General features: G+C 47.6%; 1 protein-coding gene across 1 annotated transcript in view; it reads left to right on the top strand.

Moving 5' to 3' along the window:
• The window catches only part of LOC144763132 (uncharacterized), a 203,068-nt gene that overhangs the window by 131,530 nt on the left and 46,673 nt on the right, over window positions 1–24,865 (top strand). Inside the window, exons 3-4 of the mRNA XM_078648454.1 lie at window positions 7,039–7,050; window positions 9,593–9,694. Of these exons, the coding sequence (XP_078504580.1) occupies window positions 7,039–7,050; window positions 9,593–9,694 (114 nt within the window). The remainder of the gene's footprint in view (window positions 1–7,038; window positions 7,051–9,592; window positions 9,695–24,865) is intronic.

The following is a 24,865-nucleotide window of genomic DNA, read 5'->3' as shown; positions in this document are numbered from 1 at the left end:
ACACCAGTCTAACCCCTGTGGCAAAATAAGATCGATGGAGGTGTCGGCTATTTCTATGTGTGTGCCGCATCTCTCTTGGCCACCAAGCAGGCCACCCCAAGGGAAACACGATCAGCCCATGGCCCCCACAGTTCCTCCACCAGCCCCAACAGCACATTATGTGGAGCCAATTCCAGAGCACCCAAGAACCTCAGAGAGCTTCCAAGCCACCCCTTTCCAGAAGAAAAGCAGCGTGGGGTAGTCCTATGCCATATGGAGGAACTCCGCAGCTGTGAGCACACACCGCGTGCAAGCAGTGTAGGCTTTGGGAGATATTTGGTTCAAGCGGCGAAGGAGAGAGATATGTTGCATAAAGGTAGTTTATGTGAATCATGGGCATACAGGAGGAGATCGCCAGTCCACGGGGTGCGGGACAACCCTCCCTCCAGTCCTCATCAAGTTCCCCCACCCAATTTACACATTTCTGTCTGAGCAGATCAAAGCCATCCGGGGCATGACTGACCAATGAGCAGTAAATCAGAGATGCTCCTTACCCCAGGTGCCCCAGGAGGATCTTGGCTTCAAACCAACTGTATTCAGGAAGCGGGCGTCTGGTGAGATGTGTGGTTGCAGAGCATGTCGCAGCTGAAGGAAGCATAGCGATCCTTCAGATCTTGAAAGGACAAATGTCAGAGCTATGTACCCCACCATTACTTTTGATATTTTTTGTGTGGTTATGAGTGCTTCCTACTTTATTTTTATCACAACAAGTTTTATTGTTAACAGCCGGAACAGGCCAGGCATAACCAAGTTCATCAATAATACAGTGTACATAATAGCAATAGTGAAGTTGACTTTTTGATTCCAATAAAACTACTGAGGATCTAGTACAATTAAACATATTGTTCTAACTGTGAACTGGAGTGTCATATATTGGAAGCATAATACAGTACATGCCAAGTTTAGTCGCCCTGATCGAAAAGTGATACATCTCCTACCATATTTATCCCACATTGTGTCCATCTTATCAATTGCTAAACTATTAAGACAGTTGGAATTGGCTTCAAATATAGTCCCTGATATTCTGCCCATCTTTTCCAAATCTTGAGGTGTTTCTAGGGGCATCCTCCTGCTTTAAATATAGGTAATTCCAACCCCATACAAAAATCAAGGCCCTTCCTCCATACCATAACTAGTGGTGCAGTATCCTTCCATGCTTTAGCTATGTCCCGGTTTGCCAGTGTAAGGCCCAAGAGAAGTAAATGGTGTTTATATATGTTGCCCCCTATACCATTGGTGATGTGGAGTAAGGCCAACCGTGGTGAATGGGGGATGTCCTACACCAAGACCTCCGACAGAATTGTAATGACACCGCGCCAGAATCCAGAAAGCGCTGTACACTGCCATACGGTGTTTATAAGGGCACCATCGGGAGCCTGGAATCGCAGGCGGAGCTGCGAAGCAATTAGCCCAGCGCCAGAGCCAATGTCTAGTGTAATAGGCCCTGTGAAGGTATTTAAATTGTATAGGTTGTAGTCATGCCACAATGGCCACACCACTTGGGGACTCCAGTGCTTCATCTCAGTCTTTGTCATCTAGGGGACTCAAATCTATTTGCCAAGCCTCGCACGTGTTGCTAAGTGCAGTGGGGCTATTTGTTACGAGTGTGCGCTATATCTTGGTGATCTTATGCTCTTCGAGTTCCCTCATAAACACTTTAGCCTAGATGGGGCTAAAGGCTGGTATGGCTTCCTGGTGTGAGGTAAGGAGAGAAGGCGTGGCAAAACTGGAGGTATTTATATAATTGCCATCGGGGCCTCTCATATTCTTGTTGTAATTCCTGGAAGGACTTCAGGGTCTGACCATGGAGAACGTTGCCGACTGCAGATATACCTATAGCGCCCAGCTAGAAAAGCCAGTTAACCCTGCCAGTTGAGGTAAAAGACCATTGTGCCAAAGGGGGGCCTCTTTGGTTAGTCGGCCCCACAAACCCATGTGATGCAGCTTTCGTTTCCAGATCTTAAATATCGTGGCGGTAGCACTTTCAGGGTCGGGCCTGCATAGAGAATCGTCTGTAATGACGTATCACCCATCAGGCAGCGTTCAACTTCATCCGCGGGATCGCGTCTATCTCCATACCATCAGTCATTCAGGATAAGAAGGTGCAAGGCCACATAATATGCCTGCACGTCCGGCGTTGCCAAGCCTCCACAATACGTAGACTGGAAGCATGTTTTCAGTGCCACACGTGCTGAACCTCCACCCCAGAGAAAGTGTTGAAGGGTTGCATTTATTTGCCGAAACCGGATAGGTGGTATCTGGTACGGGTGGGTTTGAAGTTGGTATAATAGACGGGGTAGGAAACCATCTTGAAGATGGCGGATCTGCCAAACAGGGAAAGCGGTAAGTGTGACCAAGATTGGGTCTGCTCCTTAATCTGTACCCACAGCGGGGTCAGATTCCTCTCCCAGGACGCAGGCTGGGACGCCGCCAGGAAAACTCCCAAATATATAAACCTGTCGCGCACCACTGACACTTCATTAGCCCATTCACCCAGGGGACACCCATCCTGCACAGGCCTTAGGTAGGTTTTCCGGGGATTCATATAAAGCCCAGATGTTTCACCAAAGATCGGCAGAATCCTCAGCAGTCTTGGTCCCGACCGGTCCAGTCGCTTGAGAAAAAATAGAAGATCGTCTGCATAGAGTGCTATACAGTCAGAGACCTCCCTGGACCATTCAAAGCCACAAACCTGTGCATCTATCCGTACCCAGGCCGCGAGAGGTTCCATGGCCAGAGCGAAGAGATATGGAGAAAGGGGACAGCCCTGGCGGGTACCCCGCCCTATGAGGAAGATTTGTGATATAGAGTCTGCAACGTGGATGGAGGCTGTAATATCAGTATAAAGAAGTTGGATTTACTTAAGGAGGCGGGCCAAAATGTAATCAACAGGAGTGCAAGCGGTAAGTCCAGCTAAGAGAGTCAAAGCCCTGTCGTCCAGGCGGTTTACTGACGCAATGGCATTGTGTGCATGGCGAATATTGTGACGTGTGGCATGGCCTGGCATGAAGCCTGCCTTCTCAGAGTGAACTAGATCTGCAATATAGGGTCCTATGCGATTGGCTATGACCTTAGCAAGAAGCTTGGCTTCTACGTTAAGTAGTGATATAGGGGGGTACGAAGCGTGATGATCGGGGGGTCGGCCCGGATTGAGGAACACCACTATTTCTGTATGATGCCAATCCCCTGGAAGGCTCTGCTCGTCTAGAGCGGCATTGAATGGGGTTGCAGAGTAGGCTAAAGAACGGTGATGGATCAAACCCAGATCTTTTGACTGGGTGTGAGTGTTTGATTGGTTCAGATGCTCCGTCCATCACCACACCCTTTTGTACCGCTTTGGCCGCCATAAGTGTGGCAGGGTATGCTCAGACGTGAGTCCCTTGCTCACTTTGCCACTGGATTCAAGCAAGCCGGGTTACAGACGGCTGTAATGCCAGAAACCAGTCCTCGGAAGCTTGTTTCCGGTCCAGGGAAGGCATGGCTTGGCAGTTCGGGCTGGACTGTTCCCATGAGGCACAGGGTAAGACTGATTTGCATATAGCCATGTCTGAACTGGGGTGGCAGAGTGGGCTAAAGAACGATGATGGATCAAACCCAGATCTTTTGACTGGGTGTGAGTGTTTGATTGGTTCAGATGCTCCGTCCATCACCACCCCCTTTTGTACCGCTTTGGCCGCCATAAGTGTGGCAGGGTATGCTCAGACGTGAGTCCCTTGCTCACTTTGCGACTAGATTCAAGCAAGCCGGGCTGAAGACGGCTGTAATGCCAGAAACCGGTCCTCGGAAGCTTGTTTCCGGTCCAGGGAAGGCATGGCTTGGCAGTTCGGGCTGGACTGTTCCCATGAGGCACAGGGTAAGACTGATTTGCATATAGCCATGTCTGAACTGGGGTGGCAGAGTGGGCTAAAGAACGGTGATGAATCAAACCCAGATCTTTTGACTGGGTGTGAGTGTTTGATTGGTTCTGATGCTCCGTCCATCACCACCCCCTTTTGTACCGCTTTGGCCACCATAAGTGTGGCAGGGTATGCTCAGACGTGAGTCCCTTGCTCACTTTGCCACTGGATTCAAGCAAGCCGGGCTGAAGACAGCTGTAATGCCAGAAACCGGTCCTCGGAAGCTTGTTTCCGGTCCAGGGAAGGCATGGCTTGGCAGTTCGAGCTGGACTGTTCCCATGAGGCACAGGGTCAGACTGATTTGCATATAACCATGTCTGAACTGGGGTGGCAGAGTGGGCTAAAGAACGGTGATGGATCAAACCCAGACCTTTTGACTGGGTGTGAGTGTTTGATTGGTTCTGATGCTCCGTCCATCACCACCCCCTTTTGTACCGCTAAGTAAGGAATCATCAGTAAGGATTGATATTTTTTGGTGGAATTCGCACGTGAAACCATTAGGGCCTGGCGCCCTGCCCGGGCGCATCTCAGAGTGTGCCCTGTGGAGTTCCTTCTCTGTTATCGGATTATCCAACCCATCTCTGACTGAATCTGTCAGAGCACTTGGAGGCATATGCTCTATAAATTTATGGACAAGGTGCGGCAAAATTGTCTCTCTAGGGGCATACAGATCCTGCAAAGCTTGCTGCAATTTGTAGTGGATCAGTAAGTATCTCTCCCGTAGGGCTACGGATGCTCGGAATAGTAAGAGGACAAAGCGCCCTCTAACAGAGGCAATTTAGTAGTGCACTGGACTTGTTCCCCTACTGATAAATCCTGCTACGGGTAGCTAACCAAGCCACTCTAACCTCATCCATCAGCTCGCTGGCATATATCTGCTGTGTATGGAGCAGTTGTCTATGTGCAGTGTCGCCATCGCCCATACTGCTCTTGAGATCTGTGTCAATGAGCTGGGCTTCCATCTGTGTCAGCGTCTCGCGGCGCTGCCTACGTTGTGCTGTGCAGTATGCAATATCCACCCCCCGGAGTGTTGGCTTCATGGCCTCCCACAAGATCACGGGTGACTCCACTGTCCCATTGTTGTGGGAAAAATACTCTGTGATGGCAGTGTGTATATGAATTCTGTATTGTTCATCGTGTAGATGCCATGGAGATAACCGCCAGAGGAAAGGGGGGCTTTTAGAGTTTAGTCTTAGATCTAGCTATATAGGGGAGTGATCAGCGAGGCCCCTGGGTAATATCTCTGCTACCTTGAGTCTATGTACATGTGTTACGGATATAAAGACATAATCTATGCGCAAGAAAGACCTGTGTGTACTAGAAAAGTATGAGTTTCCTAAGTCAGTTGAGTGTAGTAGCTGCCAGGTGTCCACCCAGTCCATCCCTTGGACCAGGGACTGAAGTTTCAACTCACTTGTTGCTACTGGTCCTCCTACGCGGCGCCATCTATCTGCATAGAGGCATAAAATATTATTCCAGACACCCCCAACTAATGTCAGAGACTGTGGAATTTCTGTCCACAGTCTCATCAGGCGTTCTGCTAGATTCTATGCTAATGGAAGAGGGGCACATACGCTGCCCAGAGCAAGCGGCTCACCATAAAGTGTGATAATGATGTATCTGCCTTGGGGGTCGGACCATGTTTTTTCGTGTAGGAAAGGGAGCCAGCGGTGGATCATCACAGGTATCCCCGAGAGCCTCTAGTGAATCTGGAATATAAGGTCTGTACATATCCAAATCGTGTCAGGCACGGTGTCTTATTGCCTAGGAGATGTGTTTTCTGCAAAAGCAAGATATCAGCTTCATATCATTCAGCTTAGCGGAAGATAGCCCCCCCTTTTGATCTTATCCTTATAGGCCATGAACATTCCAGATAACAGTGCGAAGGTGCCTTTCATATAGCCTGGACATATGTAGGGATGTGGTTGGCGGTGAAGCATGTGGGTAAGAGAAAATACATGGTTGGCATTCCTAATTGAAACAGTCCCTAAGCATTGTGGATACATAACACAAACATTAAAAAAAAATAACTTTCCCAAACCCCAGGCCCCCTCCCACCCACCCCAATACCTCATAAACGTTCAAGCATTTCTTGTGGAATGATAGGTGTCCCAACTCCAACACGGGTCAGAAACTACCTTCTCCCAATGGATCCCTAAAGAGCTTCCCTTTTACATGCAAGTATCTCCATAGTCAAGGGAGGCACGAAAAAAAGAAAAAACAATAGCCAAGATATAGTGCCATCGGCATTATGAATAAAGTGTTCATGACAAAGATTAACAAGGATATTATCTTTTAATATGGTGTCCTCTGTAGATCGGATACGGGATTTGCTGTAAATCCTGAACCATCTCTCGGACCGTGATCTGCGACGTCGTTTTCCATTAGTCTGGAAGGTCTTGCGGCGATATGTCTGAATCCATTCTAGGTGGGGTGTGAGGTTTAAGCTTGATGACCACATCCATCCAGGTGAACACCTCCTCGGGTGATTCAAAGAAGTGTGTCTGTGATTTGTAGGAGACCCGCAGCCTGGCCGGGAACATCAGGGAGTACTGGATTTACAAGGCTCTCAGTCAGGCTTTGACCTCAGTAAAGGATTGTTGGCGCTGTTGGACTAGCCTCGGATAGTCTGGAAATATCATGATAGGGTATGAAGTATAGTTGAGGGTCTCTTTAAGCCTGGCTTGCTGCATGATAACATCCCTGTCTTTATAATTTAAAAACCTAGAAATAATAGGCCTAGGGCGGGCACCCGGTGCTGTTATCTGCAGCAGAGCTTGATGTGCACGTTCGATGATGAAACAGGGGGATAGTACACCAGAGGGGAGTCAGTCCGTCAGCCATTTAACAAGGAATCCCTCAATGTCATTGGTTTTGCAGCCCTCTGGGAATCCCACGAAGCTGAGGTTATTTCTGCGTGCACACCCCTCTGCATCTTCAGCACTTGTTGCAAGACCCTTTGTAATTGTCTCCAGAGTAGTCTCTGTATCTTCTACTGCCGATATTCTGGTTTCTGCCTCTGTTATTCGCTGTACTGTGTTACGAAGATCCTGCCTGTGTAGCATGACGTCCGAGCTGACTTCCCCGATTTTGGCCTATATAGCAACATTGTCAGGTATGGATGGCGTCGGGTCTCCTGAGTAAGGCATAGAGGCCGCAGTGCCTGTGTATTTATCGATGGTATTTTGCCGTGACGTTGCGTTAGGGAGTTTGTCTTTGGTCATGATGTAGATATTTGGTGCAGGAGCAATCCCTTATGGATGTATTTAGTGTGGACCGATGTGGTAGGCCAAGTTAATATGGCAGCTCAACCACGTAGAATATTGAAGGGCGCGATTGCTACCACCTCAAATCACCTGGATGCTATGTGCGGCAAAGGGGGTTTGAGGCCATGAATAACCGCCAGTGTTGGTTTGAATAGCGAGTTTCGAACCCTAGGCCACTTCAGGCACAGTTGGTGGAGGATGACCGTGGAGTGTAATGATACTACCCATACTAACAGTCTGACCCCTCTCCCCGCGGACCAGCCACAAGTAAGGAAAGTTGGATGTCATTATGTCAGCAGCTTGCGCCCCGACGGGGATTAAGTGTGGGCCACTCTCCTATTTTCGCATCAGCCCCAGTTGGCTGTAATGGAGGGAGGGCTGTCTGTAGGCCTCTCCTCCAATACCAGAACAGCTCACCACCAGCACCGGTCTTGCTGGTCAGTTGCCCACGCACATGCAGATGTCGACTCACGGGTGCCGCAGTCAGGAGGCTGTCCCGGTAGTCTGCCCCGGGTTATTGCGCGTCTCGCATCCCAATATGGCCGCCGATGTATAGGCGGAGGGCAGTGTTTCTTGCAACAGCGATCACATCACATTAGTGATCTCACGCCACTTAGGGGAAGCTGTGGGCACCATTTATTGGCTGAGAGGCCCCGAAGACAGATTCCGACCGGACCTCCCCTCATTCTGCACTGAGCTGCACAGATCAAAGGTATGCACGCGCACCGCACCTCTCAGATGTCTCGGAGCGGGTTCGCTGCTTTCACCTCACGCCAGGTCTCCGCTGCAGTCGAATCTTGTAATATCCAGAGGGGTCAGAGGTGTTGTTTCAAGCACCAATGCAGCAGGATTAGTAAGGGACTGCAGGTTCTCCTTTACAGCGCGTCCACCATGTTGGACCGCTAGGCCACGCCCCCCCTTCCTACTTAAAAAAAAATAGAATTGGAAGATGGCAGGCACTTGCCTAACACAACCAAGGTTGAAAGTAAATATAGACACATAGATAAGAGACTGAAAATCAGATGTTCAAATGTATGCACACATACAGATAACTCAAAGTGACCTACTTTGAAATGGGTCGCACACTTTGGCATTAAGGATATTAAAATAGCCAGCCAAGCTCCTCTGGGTAAAATCTATGGGGCAGATTTACTAAAAGTTCATGAATCACAGCAAAATAAGTTGCTTCATTGCATGGACGGGAAAGAGCTAAACAGTACTATATTTACAAAGATCACTTGTGGCTGCCTAGGCACGCTTCTGTCATATCTCAAGGATGCCTGCTTGTGGTCAGGATTATTTTTGTGCATGAAGAGATACCTTCCTGCATAAAACAGTTGTCAGCTGCACATTTCTCTTTTTTTGTGTGCCGCAGAATGCAGTGCCCATGGAAAGAGGAAATAACAAGGAGAAATTAAGATGTTTCTTCTTCTTAGGCCTCTCTCGGGTAGGCGCACCATTTTGGCGCAAACCCAGCTTTTGAGACCTTAGAAAATCATGGTTTGCTTCACATGGGTGAATGCACTAGAACACTTATGCTCCTGCCATGGAATACCTCGTCAGTGCTAAGTAAGAGAAGGCAACATTATGCACTGTTTTGCATTATTTTTTTTTTTTAATAAGCCACTCAAAGCAAGCTTTGCGTGGCTTAGTAAATCCCAAAATACATTTTGTGTCTGTGCTGCATCTAAAAATTGACGCAATCTAGGTGCAAAATGTTAATAAATCTGGGCCTGTGTTTGCAGCTTCTTTCATGCATGAGCTTCTAGATCCCACGAGATAAAAACACACGTGGATGATATGGTTGTCCTTTAAAGCTGCCTGACATTACTTTGTGATCCACACCATGCCGCAGCTGCCACTTACTCTCCGCTCAGATACCTATTTTAATGTGCTCTGAACACCATTGTTTCTGCATATTAATGATATCCTTTGCACCTCCGAACTACTCTGAGGAATTCGGGGTCGGATTTCTCATTTAGGGGGTGCCTTGTCTGTCTAAGCATGCTCACCATTCCCAGATTCAGTCTCCACCCACTTAATCGGTTCACCCTCTTGGCCACCCCGTAATGGACCTCTTCCTGGTTGCACCTTTACAGCATATTAATCCATTCATCCTCACTTATTCCTCACTTATTCTTCTAATAGTTAGTTACTTGTTCAACACATTGATCCAGCCACCCACATGCACGAAAATCCTTCCTCACATTCATTTATCCATCCATTCATTCTTTTATTGACCCTCATGCACTTATTCATACATCATCAGGCTGTCACCCACACCATCACTCCACTGAAAGACCAAGACCAAGCCAATACACACTTAGTACAATGTAAGGTAATAAGACTATATTGCTTTTATTAATTTCCTGTTTTTGTTGTTTCTTGCAGTCTGTACTCAAAATGAATGGTAACAAATTGGTTCATATACAGAAATGGGACGGAAAGGAAACTACCTTCGTTAGAGAGATTAAAGATGGTAAAATGGTCATGGTAAGTATTAAGAGTCTAAATGGAAACTTTTGTTAGGTATGCTCAGTTTTATGTTGTTCGGCATGCAAAAAAAGCTTTAGGGGAATAATACATATCGAAAAAATATTCTATCTCCTGAGCATATTCATGTCTTTCGTTTGTCATGTCTAAACTACGCAAAGCTCATTTAAAGTTGTACAGAAACATGGGCCCTTGGTTAATTTGTGCAAGTAGTTGCAGGTGGTGGGCACCAGCACTCATTAGGTCGAGCCTTCGCAGCACGCATGCGCTAAAAAGGAAAACAACCTTTTCCGAGCACAGGCTTTTCAGCCAAGCACGTGCACGCGTTCTATTGCCTTCAATGGCAGCTCGTGCCGTCAGGAGATCCACTCGCGGGAGCGCCCGGCCCATCTGGTCGCAATTATCGCTTCCGTGAGTGAATCCCTCCCCCTGTTGCCGCGCGAGCGCTTGTTTCGTTCGGTTGGCTCCTCCCTGCATGAACACACACCCGCTCCATTCATGCCAAGCCGGGCTGGCTTCTTCTCGCCACGCTTGGAAGGTCTGCCGCCTGGGAGAGGGCACCAGCCATTCCTCACCCTTTGTGTGCAACATTCAAGCTGACCTGAGGGTGCGCACCCATCCTTCATATTTAGTAATAGACAATTGATGTTTGGGTGTATTTTGCCGGCCAGTTCCACTCCCCATCGACGCACCGTGTTATCTTGTGCCGTTCGCCTCTTTTCTCCCTGCGTGTTTGCATTACCATACAAACAGACTGTGGCGAACGCAGTGAAGAACGCTTTGACGTGCCCTTTGTAGCACTTTATGAACGATGCAATTTACGAATACAGCATCTTTCATTGGACCGCGTCTTTGCGCTACAGTCGGTAAAATGTACTTTGCGAACGCAATCAGCTCATAAAGAGGTTCAACAGAACCCAAAGTCTGCGCTTCAAAGAGACTGGACACGCTGCAAACTTGGTCACATGACCATGCGTAATGAGATGCACGAGGAATTCTCTTCCAAGTAATTTAATTACTGTAATCTATCTGTTAACTCAGCTTCCATCCACTCGCTGCTCAACGCCCCCTACCGCATGGCTGTCCCAGAAACTCACGGAGACGGCCAGGCGCGGTGCACCCGCACCACCCAGAGGGGCTCGAGCCAACCTTTCATCATAGTAGGATAGATCGTCTCCACTCTCCCCCAGCTCCCTTGGGGTATCAGTCTGTTTAATGCTTCACGTGAAAAGGTTATTATAAATCGTAACATGCGCGCGCTATTTATGGAGCACCCATTGCCACCAGACTTCATACTTTCAGAGCTCACAATAACATTAGGGCGACCTCCAAATTAATGGTACTCTTTTCAGCACCACAGAATGAAGTTGGCACCGCTATGGTTCAAGACAGGGACATAAAGGCATCACTGCGATCTCAGCAGTAGTCGCATAACCCAATGAGCTATGCTGCCTGTTACATGTTCGCTGTGATGACAACTGCGATTTCTGGAGGGTTAAAGCTGGCAATGAGGTGGCTGGATAAAGGAATCTGTGCATATGGGTGGGGGGTTTAGAAGGTGTTTTCCCCACCGCCCTTTATTTACTGGCAGATATACGCAACTTTCAACCCCTCCCCTCTGCCCCCTTGAATCCCCCCCAACATTAAGGATTGTAAGGCTAAACACTTATAAGGTCACAAAGGCGAGACTTATTGGCTATGCTTGTTTTTAGGATAGGCCTGCAGGCAGCGCACTTGGTGACCTTATGTATCTTTAAAAAATTAATCCTTAAAATTGGCTTTTAGCTCGCCCATTACTTACCATTCATAGTCCTCATTATCACTCTTCTTAACTGCCTTCTTATTCAACAGCATGTCCCAGGCGTCAGTTCCTGCATCACTTCAGTTCTTTGTGTGGCGCATGGCGGAGTATACAGTGATATCTTAATTTATTGTCTGTGTGCTGCTTGCGCTGTCATTGAGGTACTTTTTTTTAAACACATTTTATTTGTCAAGTTGCACATGTATTGCAGAGCTCTGCACCCCGGAGGCAACTGCACAATCAAACCATACAAATATAATACTCAGTTTTCATTTCCTTCTTTTACCCCTTTTTTCATAGCACAAATTTGACCCAACTCAGAGCCATTTAACCCCTCCGCTGCGCCGAACGTTCCGCGCTGGTGGCGAACGTTCTATTGCGCGGGCGGGGCCGGAACGTTCAGCGGACGTGCGCACTACCGAGGTAGTGCACGCGACGTCCGCTGAACGTGCGCTGCACGGAAGGGGTTAAATGAGCACAAGTTGCATTACAACACGTTCTTTTTATTTACATTTTTTCTGATACATTCTATTGGGGCAGAGTTCCAGGAGATTTCTACTTGCCAGCAATTGTTCAAGGACGACTCTGTGAGGAAGCGCAGACGAAGGTAGAGGAAAAATATTTATTTATTTAAGTCAACAGGACTGAAGGTAGCAGTCCGCTCCTCACCGCAACTCTTCCCAACCGTCTCCCGAACCCCCTGGCACCGCAATGTTCCTTCTATTCTCCCGACGTCCAGGAGTTCCCAACGTCCAGAGAATAGAAGGAGAACCCAACACATCTTTCCCCTTTACACAAAGTTTAACATAAGAATGAACACAACAAGGAATATGTTCAAAGTCTAATAAAAGAGCATAAACAGCAAAAGTACAATGAGATAATTGAAAGGGCGGAATGGTTGCCCGTACATCACACAACATAGTCCCGGAACATAGAAGGACATTTTGTGGACCTGGAGGACAATTGACGAGTCGCAACATTCGAGTTTTTAAGATCTTCCACATGACTAGGTTCTTTGGAAAGAACAACCAGGCCCACTTTTGATACAACAATCTTTCCTTTGTTCCACCACTTACCATCATCCAATTTGACAGCGATTTTGTTGATCCCCACAACTCTTCTCAAAACCGAAAACTTGGATGCAGCTTTGGGTAAGATCCTAGAGCACTTACCATGTCCCCCACTTTGACATTCAACTGTCTGGAATACGGCCCAACACTTGTTTGAACATATTTGTTTTGGCATCCACACGCCTTTTGCCAACCTCCTCAATTTTCTTTGTGGTCAACGTGAACCCACCGCCACCACGCATCCATCCCCATAACAGTTTGGAGGTGGGTACACACACCCTTAGCAGAACAAATGGGGACACACCAGTGTCAGCATTGACAGTTGTGCCTACAGCCCACAACAGTTTACGCAACTCATCCTTGCAATTCAAGTTACTTGCTTTGGACAATTGCACATTTTGTTTGATGACCCTGTTGAAACGCTCTACAAGACCATTACTCCTGGGATGATAAAGGGACGTTTTGACATACTTAATACTACCTAAGGACTGTGAAAATTCGTCAAATTGTAAGGAAACACTTGGGGGCCATTATTGGTAATTCCTCAGGTACATCTTCCCTTGAAAATAATGACTCAAGGAATCAGATGACTTCCCCCATTTGACCTCGGTCCAACGAAAATCCAAAAAGACTATACCGTATTCAGACACACTACCAGACATAATCATGGGACTAATGATGTCTATGGCTAATCTGAACCATGGTCTGTCGGGAACCTAGATGGCCTCTACAGGACAAGGAGTGGTTACTTGCGATTTGTCACTAACAGCTCACTCCATATAATCCCTTACAAAATGCTCCACCTGCTTGTCCAAAGCCGGCCACCAGAAATGTTCACTTACCCTCCTCTTCATGGCACGCATGTTGATGTGACCCTCGTGGACAAGGGTGAATACTTTACTCCTCATAGCAACAGGAACCACTAACAGAGATGATCTATACAACAAAACTTTCACTACTGACAGCTCATCGAAGACATGCTTGTACTTGCTCACAGAGCACTCATTAATCTCATGCGACCACCCCTTGCTTAACGTTTTTATAACTTCCTTAAACTCCAAATCACTCTCAGTGGCTTCTCTCCACTCTTGCTCAGATATGGCATTTCCAGAATGACCCAAAACACTGCATACCGATTCCAAATCATCATCCACACTTTCTGTTGCCAAGGCATCATTGTCACTAGAACAAAGATGAGACAAACAATCAGCAACAAGATTCCTCTTGCCTGGACCATACTCAACAGTTAAATTCTGTTTCATAAGTCTATACTGCCATCTTACGATTCTGGGAGTCGCTTTACCACCACCTCTTGTGGTGAATAACTCAACCAGGGGTTTATGGTCAACACATACCACAAATTTAGAACCATACAGGGAATGTCAGAAATGCGTAATACCCCACCAACAAGCATGGGCCTCACATTCAATCACGGAATACGAGGCTTTGGCACCATGTAAACTGCTGGAAGCGAAAGCAATCGCCTTGTCCTTGCCATCTCTATGTTGCATTAGAACAGCACCCAGAGCCTTTTTTTTTATTTCACAAATTTTTATTATTATTATTGGTAGTTTCCAAAACATATCGTTAATCAAAGGAAACAAAGAAAAAAGAATCATGGCGACATACAAAAATTGAGAGTTTTTGATAGGGAAAATACAGTGAGAATGAAGATAGCAACCTCGTATCATATAATACAATAAAAGGGGAGGGGGAAGAAATGATACAAACATTGGGAAAAAATATACAGCAATAACAGAGCATATACAATACAAGCGAAGGTGATACAATAACGGGCCCTAAATACCTATTAGGCCACTTCCTAGAGGTGTTAGGCGCGAAGCACACACCATCCTATCTCAGGGGTCGTAGGGTCGGTGGGCAGGGGTTACAGATCGAGAAGTCATGGGGGCTTGTGCAGGCTGAAGTAATTGTCTAGAGACGTCCACAGTCGTCGGTGGGGGGGTCTCCACGGGGTGCTCTGAAGGGAGATATCCGCACCACTCAAGTATGTGAGCCAGTTTAGCCAGCATTTAAAGGAGACCTTGCTGGTGTCCTTTCAATTATTCAGGATGATTTTTACGCCGGCCGTGAACATGGGATCAAGTAGGGCCTTATCATCCTCCGATAGTGTGGAAGCTTTAGTGAACCCAGATACTAGGGTGGAGAACTCTCTAGGAGGGGAGTAGGAAAAAACCTTAGTTACGAAAGCAAAGAGTTGGTCCCAGAAAGTCGTACACACTTACAGCCTAGAAGAAGGTGTTCTAGGTCTCCATCCTTCTCATGACAATTCCAGCACAAGGCACTGTCCCTGATTTTGTGTGTAAAGAGGCGTGCCGGCGTCCAGAAGGCTTTGTGGAGTTGCCAACATTTTGTCTGGGAAAGTGTAGGGCTTATCTTATTTCTTATGGCAGATTCCCAGATTTTGGCCCAGTCCCCTTCTGAGATTGGTGTTGAAGAGCGGGCTGCCCAGTACTGTTGGAGATCTGTAGTGAGGTTGAAGTGTTGTGGGCAAAGTAATTTATAAAGTCTGGAGACCTGGTGCCCAGTTTATTGAGGGAAATTAAGTATTGCGGAAGGGAAAGATGATATCTGGATAATTTAGCTTTGGTGACTGCTGTTTTAATATTTAGAAAGTTATAGAATTCAGCAGGGTCTAGACCGTACATATTTTGGAGATCTCTGAAGGATAGTGGGTAGTTGTTACAGAACAGTTGATAGGGAAAGAATATCCCTTTGTTAATCCAGGTCTCATTCTGGATGGGTACCCCCTTATATTTTATGGAGAGGTTGTGCCATAACGATTCCCATTCTGAGCCCCGAATCCTTTTCGGTTTTAGTTTGTCAATTCTGAGCAGGGCAAGTCTCGTGTTTTTAAAAATGGGAATTGAGCAGCACGGTGTATTTGTTTTGGCTGTGAGGAGGAAAGCTGGGGCGAGATTTTTAATAAGGGCTTTCTCAACAATGAGCCATACCAGAGTGTAATTGGCCGGTGGCACTAACCAATAGGAGCCCTGTTTCGCTAGGAAGGCCGTCTGATATAGTTTGAAGTTTGCTATATTGAACCCACCCATGGATTTGTCTAGGCGCAATTTTTTTAGGCTGATTCTGGCTTTCTTCCCTCTCCACAGGAAATTAGAGAGAAGCTTATCAAGTTTATGAGGAAAGTCTTGGGTTAGGGTAAGAGGGAGCATCATGATGAGGTAATTGACTAGGGGGGCGATCATCATTTTAATTGTTTCGGCCCTACCCACCAAGTTATAAAGTGGGGGGACCAGCCATCCAGTTGTGTTTTAATTTTGGTTAGAATGAGGGTTTCGTTATGGTGAAGCGTTTCCAGCAGGGAGCTGCCGAATTTGATTCCCAGATATTTATTGAATCCAGCTTGCCAAGTAAGTCCGGAGGAGCCCAGCATGTCTTTGGTGCCATGGATGTTTAATGGCTTTACTTCAGACTTGTCGCGGTTTAACTTGTACCCTGAGTGGAAGGAGTACCTGTCAATGGTATCCATTAGGGCTTCTATGGAGGTCTCAGGTTTTTCTGTGGTAATTAGGATGTCGTCAGTATAAGCTGCTAACTTCAGCTGAGTATCACTGAATGGGACTCCGGCTATATCCTTATTCTGTTTTATGTCTATCAACAGGGGTTCGAGAGCTAATAAAAATAGGGCTGGAGAGAGAGAGCATCCTTTTCTGGTGCGTTGATGTAGGCAGAATGAGTCTGAAAGGGTGCCACTGATGGCAATCCTGGCAGAAGGCGAGGAGTAGAGGGCCATAACCATGTTAATGAAGGAGGTCCCTAGGTTAAAATTTGTCATGCACTGGTGTAAGAAAGGCCAAGAAACCCTATCAAACGCTTTTTCAGCGTCAGGGGTTATGGCTACCAATGGGGCGGGTATTAATTTTGCTTTCTCTAAAATATGGCAAAGGAGTCGTGTGTTGTCGTTGGACATTCTGTGTTTTAAAAACCCTACTTGGGAGTCACCTATTAATTTAGGAAGGATGGCGTTTAATCTGCGCGCCAACATTTTTGCATAGATCTTACAGTCCAAATTTATAAGGGAGATGGGGCGATAATTTTTAGGTAGGTGGGGGTCTTTACCTTCCTTGGGGATAACAATTATGGTGGCTTCGCTCATGGATTTCGAAACACTGCCCTAGGGGGCTATCGAATTGAAGAGTTTTTGGAGCATGGGGGTTAGGGAGTTGTCGAAGGCCTTATAAAAGTTCGCGGAAAAGCCATCCGGACCCGGGGCTTTGTTGCTGTTAAGTGATTTGATAGAGGACAGGATTTCAGTGTCTTTAATGGGGGAGCCTAAAGCAGCATTCTCCTCTTCAGATAATTTGGGTAAAGTCAAGGACCTTAGGTAGTCAGTGCACGAAGCTGGGTTAAAGGGTGTCTTATCCTTGTAGAGGTCCTCGTAGAAGGACTTAAGGGTATATATGATCTTCCCTTGCTTAGTATGTGTGGCACCAGATGTGTCCTTGATCGAGTTTATGGTAAGTAGTTTTTGTTTATGCTTGAGATAGGAAGCGAGGAGTTTCCCAGCTTTATTCCCATCGCAGAGCTTTAAGGATTTTAATTTATTGATCCAGACCCCCGCACGTTTGCTGACAGCGGAATTATATTCATATTTTTTGCTGGTGAGTTGTTCTAGAATCTGTTTGTTGTCTATGTCAGTGGAGTATGAGGTTTCCAAGGATTTAATTTCTTTCTCAAGCCTATCCAGATCTTAGTTTAACTCCCTGTTCGTACGCGCTCTAATGCCCATGATTGTCCCCCTGATAGTGACCTTCAGTGCGTCCCAGACTGTGGAGGTGGGAATGTCCTGGGAGTCGTTCATATTAATGTATTCAACAATGGCGTCTTCTATTAATTATTTGTTAGCGGTGGACGATAGAATCTCATCATTAAAGCGCCAACGTTTTGGGGGCACAATCGAATGGGAGCCTGCAAGTTTAACGCTAATGCAAGCATGGTCGAAGATCAGCTTTGGGGCAATATCAGTTTCCTCAATGAGATGAGCAAAGGGGCTGGATATCAGGATATAATCAATTCTGGAGTAGGAATTATGAGGGGCTGAGTAGAAGGTGTAGTCTCTGCCATCAGGGTTCTAGAGACGCCAGGAATTCTTTAGCAGAAATTTATTGCAAAGGCGCATTAGTGAGTAATGTGACATAGAGGGTTGGAATGGGCACCTTGATTTGCGGTCAAACAGGGGGTCCATATCTCCACCCACCACTAAAAGTTCATCCTGAGGGATGTTTTCAATGGCAAGAGAAACTGATTCCCAAAAGTCGTGTGAGTCTGCATTGGGGCCATAGATGTTCACTACATGTATTGGGCCATCATCCCTGAGTAGATGGGTAATAAGTAATCTACCGTCTGTGTCATGCGTATGAGAGGTGAGCGTTAGATTGGATTTTTTTTAGATTAAAGTTATCACCCCTCCCTTTTTGTGGATTGCTGAGGAGCATGGGATATGAGAGACACAGTGGAGGTTGATAAAGCGTAAGTCATCTTCTGATAGTTTAGTCTCCTGCAGTAGAATGACATCCCCCTTGGATTTAGAAAGTTATTCAAAAACCTTGCTTCTTTTCACAGGGTGGTTGAGACTCTTAACATTCAGCGAAATTACAGTGAGGTTCTCCGTTATTGAGTTAGTCATAATCACCTATCCAAGCGGCGCTGAGGGAAGTCGCCCGTGTAAAACAGTCATGGACAAAGGAAGAAGTGGTAAACAGAGTTGACCAGTTACTATCTCTGTGGATGGGTGTACAATCAAGCGCAGTGTGCGCATAGTCATAGTAGGCAGTGTAAGAAGGACCTTCGCAACAAAAAAGAAACAAAAAACAGTAAACAAAATAAGTGGAAACTACCAGTGAGGTGAGAGACCTCAAGTTTGCCCCCCCTACCCCCAACCCCCTCTCCCCAACCACTCCCTCCCCACCTTCCCCCTCCCCCTCCCCAGAATACGAAAGGTGGAGTGTGCGATGGCAGCACCGTCTGCTAAGAGAACAGAGGATACTAAAGTGGGCCATGAAGTTTCAGGCTGGGCAGGTTGCAAGAGGAGCCTACGATAGCCCTGAACAATAATTGCTGAGTGAGGAAGCAACACAGCAACAAGTGCAAAACAAAGGACAAGGGGTGGATACATCGGAACAGCTCAAGAATCATAAATTGTGAATGACATCGGCATACCTTCAACAAATTCAACATGACATAGTCGGTTCATAAAGAATAAGCAAAGAGACAACCAGCAGCCCATCAGGGGCAAAAAGCACACCGAGTGCTGTAACCTAGTGGCCAACCAACGTGGTAAATGGCAAGACGGGAAAAGATATGGAAACCGATATTACCTATAGTCACTGTAGATGGGTACATCGGAGCAATTCAAGAAACATTAATTGCGGTCGACATCAACATACCCTCAACAGAATCAACATGACATAGCATGCGCACAAAATTAAGCAAAGATGCAACCAGTAGCCCAACAGGGGCAAAAAAGCACCTCAGCGAGGTGAATGGCATGATAGGAAACCAGACAGAACTTATAGCCTATATAGAAGGCCTGAGTTATGAGCAAGCAATGCAACTGGATGCTTGGCATATCAGGTGTTTGAGGCGTCTTGAAAGTCCGTTTTCCGTTTATTGGACGAACCGCTCGACAGGTCCATGTTCTGGGTTGGACAGCCTTCCAAGTAGTTTGCTTGTTCACGTGGATCAGAGAAGAAAAGCTGTTTGCCCTTGTCAGTGATTCTGAACTTGGATGGGCCAGCAAAGGAGAACAGGATGCTTTTTGCTTTCAGCTTGTCTCGGAGTCGGAGAAAGCCTTTCCGCAGATCTACTGTTTCTTTGGAGAAGTCCTGGGTAAATAGTATCTTCTGGCCTTCCCATAAGATCTGGTGGTTTTTCCTTGCGAATTGCAGGATGGATTCGACGTGCTGATATCTGAGGGGTTTGCAGATTAGCGGGCGAGGGCCCTTCCTACCCTGGATGGGGAAGGCGGGGATTCTGTGTGCTCTGTCTAGCTCGAACTCATGTTGGAACTTTATCCCCGTGATCATTGGAATCCATGCTTCTAGGAATGCCACACATGAACCAGCATCCTTTTCCGAATTTTCTGGTACGCCACAGATATGGATATTCCCCCTCCTGTTAGGGCCTTCCAGCTCAGCATTTTGGCGTAGAAGGTCATCTGTGGTGGTTTGAAGGCGCCGTATCAGTGTTGAGGATTGTGAGGCTTTGTCCTCCACGTCGCACAAGCGTTGTTCTGCTTCGCTAAGGCTCTTATTCATGCTACTCATATCCGCTCTGATCGCTGTGAGTTCCAGCTGCATAGAGTCTGAATTGCTTTTGGTGGATTTAGCAAGATCATGTACTTCAGCAAGTTTTTTAAGAATCATGTCCATGGTGGCTGAGATGTCGGCCCTCGCTCTGATGGGGGAATCCGACAGTGTAGGTTCTGGTCGCACTTTCTTGGAGTTATTCCTTCCTTCCCTGTCTGCCATTTTGGCACAAGAAGCGGTGCGAGGGCAGCAGGATATAGCGGGGCCCCGTAGCAGAAGAGGCGAGATCTACAGATGAGGTTCGTCAGCTGTCAGGCTGGTTTCCGTGGGCCTCACGGTACAATGAGTGGCTCCATGTATTGAAGTGTGGTGTAAGTCAAGCCGCAACAGTCAGCGTTACCGGCATCTGGTAGTGACTAGAGTAGTCAGGTAAGCCTCTGGCGGCTTGGGCTAACGTTCGTTGGGCGGCATATACCCCTGGTTACAAGCCGCAGGTGTGCAAGTAGCAGCGAACCGAGGCAAGCCGTCCCAGGTGTCTCTGCAATATGTGATGTCCGTATTGGTGTTTTTTTTTTTAAAGTGCGTATGCCGTATAGGCGCTGGTACCGTTGTTAGGCGTAGATTAGTGAATTAGGTGCGACGAGATAGAGCAATCACTGCTTAGCACAACGCCATTTTAGAGTGCTGAGGCGCGGTATGGGCTATGGCAAAGCGTGGCAGGTACAGTGTGCCTCTCCAAGTAAGCGCTAGTGGCTTGTATGGCTCATAGGACGACACCGGAAAAACTCAGGACCATTGTGGTGGCAACAGAGAGCCAAAACCCGGGGCACAGTGGCATAGTGCTGTGGCTGGGAGAAAGTCAGTATTGTAGCATCATGTTGCTGCTGAGGAGCACAGAGCCAGGGAACTCCCGACACACAGTGTGTCTTGTTGGTGGCTAGCAGAGGCAGGTAGTGTGGCAAAGCACCGTAATAAGAACAGGTTAAAAGCAGGTGTCATCGGGCCTTTTTGCGCGAATCAGCGCTGGAGCGTCATCAGAGCTGCCATCTTAAAGTCAGGCATAGCTGGGGCTCGTCTGGCAGGAGCGCCGGTAGCGGGTAAATTGTGCACCCACCTCAGTGAAGGAGGTCTCGGCAGAGGTCTTGATGGCTGGGCAGCGCGCCCGTTGTGTAGCAGGACATAGGAGGCTAAGCGATCTCTGGGGCGGAGGAGACCCTTTCATCAGATCGCCGCCATCTTAAGGCTCCAGCCCGGAGACAGAGAGCGTATTGTCTCGCTCAGAGGTGAGGATAGAAGTGGGCTGGCGGCCCCAAAACACCTTCACAGAGCGCGCGGCAGGCAGCGCGGATTATGGCATGTCAAGTCGGCCGTGGCAGGGCTGGTGTAGCGTCTGAAATCAGGAGGAATCGCTCCTCTCTGCCTACAGAGCGACGCGATCAGACAGCCATCACCGCTGCCGTCCAAGCGACGCCCCCCGCACCCAGAGCCTTTTGACTAGCATCAGTTATTATAATAGTTTAATCTGTAGTACTGAATGCCTTAAGGGGGTATAGCATGAACTACTTCTCGTGTGATTTCATCAAACTCCTTGGTGCATTCATCATTCCAACAGAACCTAACTTTTTTTTTAGTAATGACCTGATGTGAAAGGTTTTAGATTCACAGGTGGGTATGAAAATGCCATAGAATTTAATGAGACCCATAAATGATCTCAACTGGTCCTTGTCGGTAGGAATGCTGAAATTCTCAATAGCTTTTACCAGATTTTGCTTCGGCTGAATCCCTCCAGAAGTTAACCTGTATCCCAGACATACCCTTGAACATACTTTTCACCACTCTCTGAAAAACAGCAGAGGTGGAGGCAAGACCAAAGGGCATGCGCTTAAATTGAAACAGACTTTCCGGAGTGATAAATGCAGTAAGATGTCTTGATTCCTCATGTGACTCAATTTGATGATACACAGATGACATATTTGGTAAACTGAAATATTTAGCACCCTTGAGAGTAGATGTCATCTGAGTAATATTGGGCAAGAGATGTTGGTCGATCTATATATTTTTCTAAAGGTCGCGCAAGTCCACACATGTGCGCAGATTGCCAGTGGCCTTCTTGGCAAGAACTACAGGGTGCACAACATACCTAAAACACATTGCCAAAGCCAGTAGCTCTCGAATAGGCAAGACCTATTGGCTTTTCCAATGCTTGATGGAGACTGGACTTATTTTGCATCATCAGACTTTGACTCGTAGCAGGAGAGAGAGGCAGAAAAGAGAGCGGAGAAGAAGCAATCGTGACAAAGTGAGACTGAAGGGACAAAAAAGAACCTGCAGGAGTGAGCTAAAGAGACAGGACGTGTAGGGTGGTGGAAGGAAGAGGCATGTACTGGAATCAAGCACAGAAAAGTCTAGGTATTGGCAAAACAATTTTTACTTGTTTATTTATATTACAAATTAAACACAAAATCATGAGATTAGGATAACCCAGCCGTGTTTAGAATACACTTCCTTTAATTTCAAATGTGTATTATTGATTTTAGGAGCAAAAACAGGCATCACAGTACGATGGAAAGGCAGCAGGTATAAATTGCTAGCGAGACAGACAGACACGTCTTCTCTGTAAATCGAACAGTAGGCAAGGTACATATGCCAGAGCAGAGGTATAATGCCGAGGCAACGAATGGTAGGCGTTGTAAGAGAGTAAAACTGAAGAAACAGAAACCAGGAACCCACCCCCGCTCCTGACCAACCCCCCCCCTCCCACCCCAACCAGTGTGCCGTGCATGGGAAACAATCTCAGAAACAATCAGGTAGTGTGTACTGCAATGATACATGAGATCGCGGAGGGTCATGCGCAGCTTCCGTAAGTCGCAGAATGTGGAGGTATTTGGGGCATGTGATCTCATTAAACTCTTTGGACAAGAGGGATAGCAGCGGGAGCCAGACCCTCTGAAATGCAGCTGTGGTGTGTGTAAGTGTAGCCTGGATGCGTTCCATCCCCAAAGTGAACCAGAGTTTGTGTAGCCATCCCGTGTGTGTAGGCCTGGTGGTCGAGCCTCAGAGCGATAGGACATGTTGCGTAGCCGCTTGCATGGCGATCCCCATTTGGCGACCCTGGGTAGATTTCAGGGGAAAGGTGATTGTGTTAGGTAGGCCCAAGGGATGTACGTTGTTACAACGCAGGTTGTAACAACGCATACCTTTACCACGCGGCCGCTACAACGCAAGTCGTTACCACGACTTGCGTTGGAGGGCGCGGATTTAGGATTTTTATAATTTTATATTCCAACACCAGTCCCCGTAACAGTAGGGAAGGTGTTGGAATATAAATTTATAAAATTCCTTATCCCACATCGCCCTCCACCGCAAGTCGTGGTAACGACTTGCGTTGTAATGGCCGCGTGGTAAAGGTACCGCGTGGTAAAAACTTCGTAGTAAAGGTTGTTTACCAGGCCCAAGACGGTATAGGCTGGAAATCTCGGGATTTCGGTGTCGAAGGTAGAGTCAATGTCGTCTAGGACCGTCTCCCAATAGCCCCGAACTTCACAGCAGTCCCAGAGGAGATGGGTCAAGGTGCCCCGTTCCCCACATCCCCTCCAGCACAATGCGCTACGGGTCGGGTTCCCCTTATGGAGCCGGCCGGAGTGAGATGCCAATACATGGCCAGCTTCACCGCTGTTTCCCTGCCTGCAGTGTTGTGTGGGGTGTGTGAGGCCCTATAGTATATATAGCTCCATTCTCTGGGTGTCAGAGCCCTGCCAAGTTCCGCTTCCCAACGTTTCTGACCTGCTGTTTTGCCTGGAGTGGCTGGGGGCGTGAGCATTTTGTAGATGTCTGAGATAAGATGTCTCTCCGAGTCTTTTGTCATCAGCCATTTCTCAGAGGCCGTCATCGGTCGACCAACTAGTGGGGCGTAGACCGGGTTTGTGAGCCAGTGCCGGAGTTGGAAGTATTGGAAAAGGTGAGGATTTGTTATGTCATAGCCCTGCCTGATGTCCGAGAGGGGGAGAAAGCCCCGTAAATCGAAAAGGTCGCCGGCAGAACGGCAGTTGGTACCGCGCCATTGCTAGAAGGTGTGGGGGTCATTGCCCGGCGGGAACTCCGGGTTATCCAGGATGGGGGTAAATGGGGAGGGGAAGGTTGTTAAACCTCTTTTAACAGGGACCGTGTCCCAAACCCGCATGATGGTGCGAGTGATAGGTGACTTCAAGAGGTAACGCGGCCGGTGCTGCCGGAGGAGGAAAGGAACCCTCCAAAGGGGCGTCTGGGCCATCGCCCTGTCCTGAAATAGCCACAGTTTCTCGGATTCCGGCCTATACCATTCCACCAAATAGCGGAGTTGGGAGGCCTGGAAATATTGCATAAGGTTGAGGACTCCGAGACCCCCCTCATCTATGCTCCGGTATGCCAGCTGTTTATGTAAGCGCAACCGCTTCCCCTTCCAGATGAAATGATGGAGAGCGGCTTGTAGGTCCGCAAGGACGCCAGCGGTGGGCAGGACCGGGAGGGTTTGAAAGAGGTATAAGATCTTAGGTAGAACTGACATCTTCACCGCTGCGACACGCCCCAGTAGGAAGAGGGGTTGCTTGGACCAGCGTGTAAGGTCGGTCCAGATCTGGGAGGTGAGGGTTTTGTAGTTGAGAGCTATCGTCGACTCCGTCGAGGAAGTGAGAGTTACACCCAGGTATGGGAGTTGTGTGGTCAGCTGTAAGTCGCCCCCGTATGCGGATGTATTCCTGCCAGGGTGGGCATTTTTGCCCAGGGGCAATATCAGTGATTTCCCTCTATTGATTTTGAAGCCTGAGACAGCACCAAAAGATTCCAGCTCCTCCAAAAAGACGGGTACGGAGCGGTCTGGATGGTCGAGAGCGGCTATTATGTCGTCGGCGTAAAGGCCGACTGTGTGAGGTTCACCGCCGTAGGTGACGTCATGGATAGCAGGGTTATCCGGATCTTCTGCGCCAGGGGCTCTTATGTACAAGGCAAACAGGAGGGGTGAGAGGGGACACCCCTG

This window comes from Lissotriton helveticus, chromosome 6 (assembly GCF_964261635.1).
Source record: "Lissotriton helveticus chromosome 6, aLisHel1.1, whole genome shotgun sequence".
Classification (NCBI taxonomy): domain Eukaryota; kingdom Metazoa; phylum Chordata; class Amphibia; order Caudata; family Salamandridae; genus Lissotriton; species Lissotriton helveticus.
Note: the sequence above shows the minus strand (reverse complement) of the source record. Positions and strands in the feature narration are given on the sequence as shown.